Below are 3259 nucleotides of genomic sequence, written 5' to 3'. Positions count from 1 at the left end.
ATATATATATATATTTAATTATATATATTTTTAATTATATATATATATATTTTATATATAAAAATAATACATATATATTTTTTACTTTTTAGAAAATATATAAAAATAGTATGTATGTGAGGTTATTTTTTAAAAAAATTATAATTTCTTACGTGACAATGACATGACACTGATGTATCACTGATTTGACAATGACATGATGCGTGTGTAGTGCACTCTCCGTTGTGAGATTGGAATTGTGATTTTAAGGGTATATTTAATTTACTTGAAAGTTGTTAAGGGGGTAAATAATTATAAGTTAAATTAAAGTGTTAAAGTAAATTGAGCAGAGAGATTCAGGAAAAAATCATGTCTTTTCTCTTTATCTTTTAGATTTCTTTTCCTTCTATGAGTTTTAAGATGCATAATATATTTCATATTTAATTTTTGAAGTAAAAAAAGATATAACATTCATTTAATTTAGGTTGATCTAGATTATCAAAAGGCATACGTCAAGAAAATTCCACCTTTGAAGCGCTTAGATAATGCTCCAATAATAAATCAGAGCACATGAAGTTATTTCCTTAATCTTTGTTTTTCAGTGAAGAAAACAAAGTCAGACTAACTGATAATATTACTAAAAAGAGATTTTCTTTGTTCATAATTTGTACTATGTGTGATGGCAAACATTTTGTTCAAAATGTTGAGCTCATGCTTTTACGAACAATCCCATCTAGTTTTATAAAGATCTTGGTGCTAGAAAATTTAACATCTTAATGGAGAAAGAATCAACACGTTTATGCAGTAATTAACAAATGAATTAACTCTTATTCAGTTGAACAACAAGCAATTATAAATCTAAAGACCTGGAAATAAGATTACTTTTTTTAGAAACTTATATATTCCCTCTAAAATGAAAATCATTTACATCGCGATCTTGACTCAAAATTCCAAGGTTAGTTCAAATTTTGGATGAAGTAACACTAATGATCAATCAATCGACAGTGTAAATTTAAAATGTAGCTGAGTATATCACTCATACTTCCATAATCACAATCTCATTCTTCGTTGATCTCATCAAGAATCACAATAAAAGCAACTATAAAAGCAAAATCAACGTTCGTACTCACAGTTACACCGAAATTATCTTTGCCAACTAACATGCTTGAAGCGGTGCGTTTCTTGTGCATCTGCAATTACAAGTATTTATATATGATTAACACAAGAACTTCTAATTTGATCTCGTAATAAAAATTTGCTATTACATATTAATTGATTCAAGAAAGAAAGCAAAAAAGAAGGAGCTTTTATTTACCTTGGCAATTTCAGTAGAATTAGAAGCATAAATAACACAAGATTTTTCCATCCAGCTGCCTTCAATTTTGAAGTCACAAACTTTTTCTTTAGTGTTAGTAGCCAAATATACATATAACTTGGTCTTCATGAATTGTAGGAGTGCAGACTTCTTAACGCTAAAAAGCAATTGTTTAGGGTCTGTGCCCTCGCCTCTAAACGCTTGCCATCTATTATGAGCACTCAATAGCTGTGCTTTCAAATCAAACGAGGTAACACGTGAGCATATATATATATATATATATTAATGGACAAAACCATCACAGAACTACAGTTTCCAAAGTTTGTGGGTTACGTTCTCAAATGATCACTAAATCAATAGTTATTATTTTAAAAAATTCATTTTTTTTCGACAAAAGTTGAATTTATGAGATAATAATTGTAAATTGAGTAACAATTTCCAAAATCAACTCCAAAACTCGCCGAAGATATGGGTAAATATGATGCCAAATAAGTTAAATCGACTATGTGTATATACTCAATCATAAACAAATGGGGTGTAGGTTTTAAAAATCATATACTCATTTAAACAGTGTGATATACCCAAAATATTTTGAAAGCGATATCACTTTTTTAAAAAATAAGCACATAAATAAATCATTTAATAAGATCGTATAAATAAAGATCAAGTTAAACACAGTAATGTATTTGTTTTTTTCAAAAAGAAAGAAAAGGAGAAAAAAATGCTTTCCAGAAAAAAATGGTTCCATCCGAGAATGAGCACAAATCCTCTATATTTTTCTAATATCACACGTTCTTATGACTAAATCCGCTCAATTTGGATTGAACAATTGCTGAGCTCGTCGAAAAATCATTATAGACATCTTTTAAGCTGATTTCATCTACTAGTGTTGGATCATCTTTAAAACTAATAAAATTATGCTATAGTAAAAATAGAAAAAAAAATTATGAAGGAAAAGATATTCAACATTTTAGCTAGAATTGAAAAATAATTTTCAGTTCGAGTATTAGAATGAGTCGATTAATTGAGTTTGCAGAGGAGAAGAAGAGAGCATTAGAGTGGGTAAAGGGATTAAACAAGGGAAGTAGGGAAGTAGATTTGGTCCGTGGGATTTAATAAAGTGACACGTGCCAAAAATCAAGAGCGGCACTGGAGCAACTAGAGGAAACATGTTGATGGCAATTAAGAATATGTTATAAAAATTTAAAACAAATGAACAATCCAACATAAAAGAACATTTAAAATCTCAGTCAAACATTACACGCACGAACACATGTATAAAAAAGAAATGTAATAATTATTATTTGAGAATTGAGTGTACGTTATACCTTGGCATCTTATGATTTGACTTTTATCGAATTATTTTCATTTTCTTTTCCTACTTATATTTTTTTTTATTCTAAATTCATAATTCTATTCTATTAGTGAGTGCAATCCAAATCCTTTTAAGTAAACAAAGGTTTAAAAATGACCTTTTGTTGGAAAGTGACTAAAGGAGTGCCATCACCATCTACCAAAACTCGACGTTCACGTAGACTAAAGACCATGCCTTTGACAGAGAATACGACGTTTTCATTGACATCAAGGACTTGAAAAGCACCATCTTTTAAGGTCATAACTTTCTTAATGATGCTCAGATCAATAGCGTATGGAGCACAGAACTGTGGACCTATCACTTCCACACGGTTTGCATCCGTATTAGCCATTGGTGGATCGCTTGTTTCTGCCATGAATGTCACAATTCTTTTTTGAAAAACAACTCTTGTAGATTGGAGAAATTAGATGAGTAGAAGAAGCTCAGATTTGTGTACTTTGTTTTGTGGCTAACTAAATGTTTATTGCAATGAAATAAAAGCAAGTGTCAAGTTCGTGTAGAATTTTGCAAAATATTCGGATGCTCATTTTAACCAATTATATGTTTTCTTAGTGAACCGTGTGTTGTTGTGTACAGCATATTATTTTTTA

The 3259-nt window shown here is 29.6% G+C and overlaps 1 protein-coding gene across 1 annotated transcript; it reads right to left on the bottom strand.

The window, feature by feature from the left end:
- Positions 1-1037: 1037 nt before the first annotated feature.
- LOC124894619 (protein LURP-one-related 10-like) lies at positions 1038-3024 on the bottom strand. Its single transcript, XM_047405217.1, has 3 exons — positions 2767-3024; positions 1295-1522; positions 1038-1169 (listed from the first exon to the last, which is right to left on the bottom strand). Exons 1-3 carry the CDS (start codon positions 3022-3024, stop codon positions 1038-1040), a joined length of 618 nt encoding a protein of 205 aa, XP_047261173.1.
- Between the last annotated feature and the right edge of the window lie 235 nt (positions 3025-3259).

Source organism: Capsicum annuum, unplaced genomic scaffold, assembly GCF_002878395.1.
Source record: "Capsicum annuum cultivar UCD-10X-F1 unplaced genomic scaffold, UCD10Xv1.1 ctg7610, whole genome shotgun sequence".
NCBI classification, from domain to species: Eukaryota; Viridiplantae; Streptophyta; class Magnoliopsida; order Solanales; family Solanaceae; genus Capsicum; species Capsicum annuum.
Note: the sequence above shows the minus strand (reverse complement) of the source record. Positions and strands in the feature narration are given on the sequence as shown.

What these genes read in the sequence shown, in the direction of transcription:
- LOC124894619 (XM_047405217.1), bottom strand. Translation starts at nt 3,024, where the DNA reads ATGGCAGAAACAAGCGATCCACCAATGGCTAATACGGATGCAAACCGT. An exon ending in TAGTCACTTTCCAACAAAAG is followed by an intron (nt 1,523 to 2,766) that starts GTCATTTTTAAA and finishes TTGAAAGCACAG; the next exon opens with CTATTGAGTGCTCATAATAG. An exon ending in ATTCTACTGAAATTGCCAAG is followed by an intron (nt 1,170 to 1,294) that starts GTAAATAAAAGC and finishes TTGTAATTGCAG; the next exon opens with ATGCACAAGAAACGCACCGC.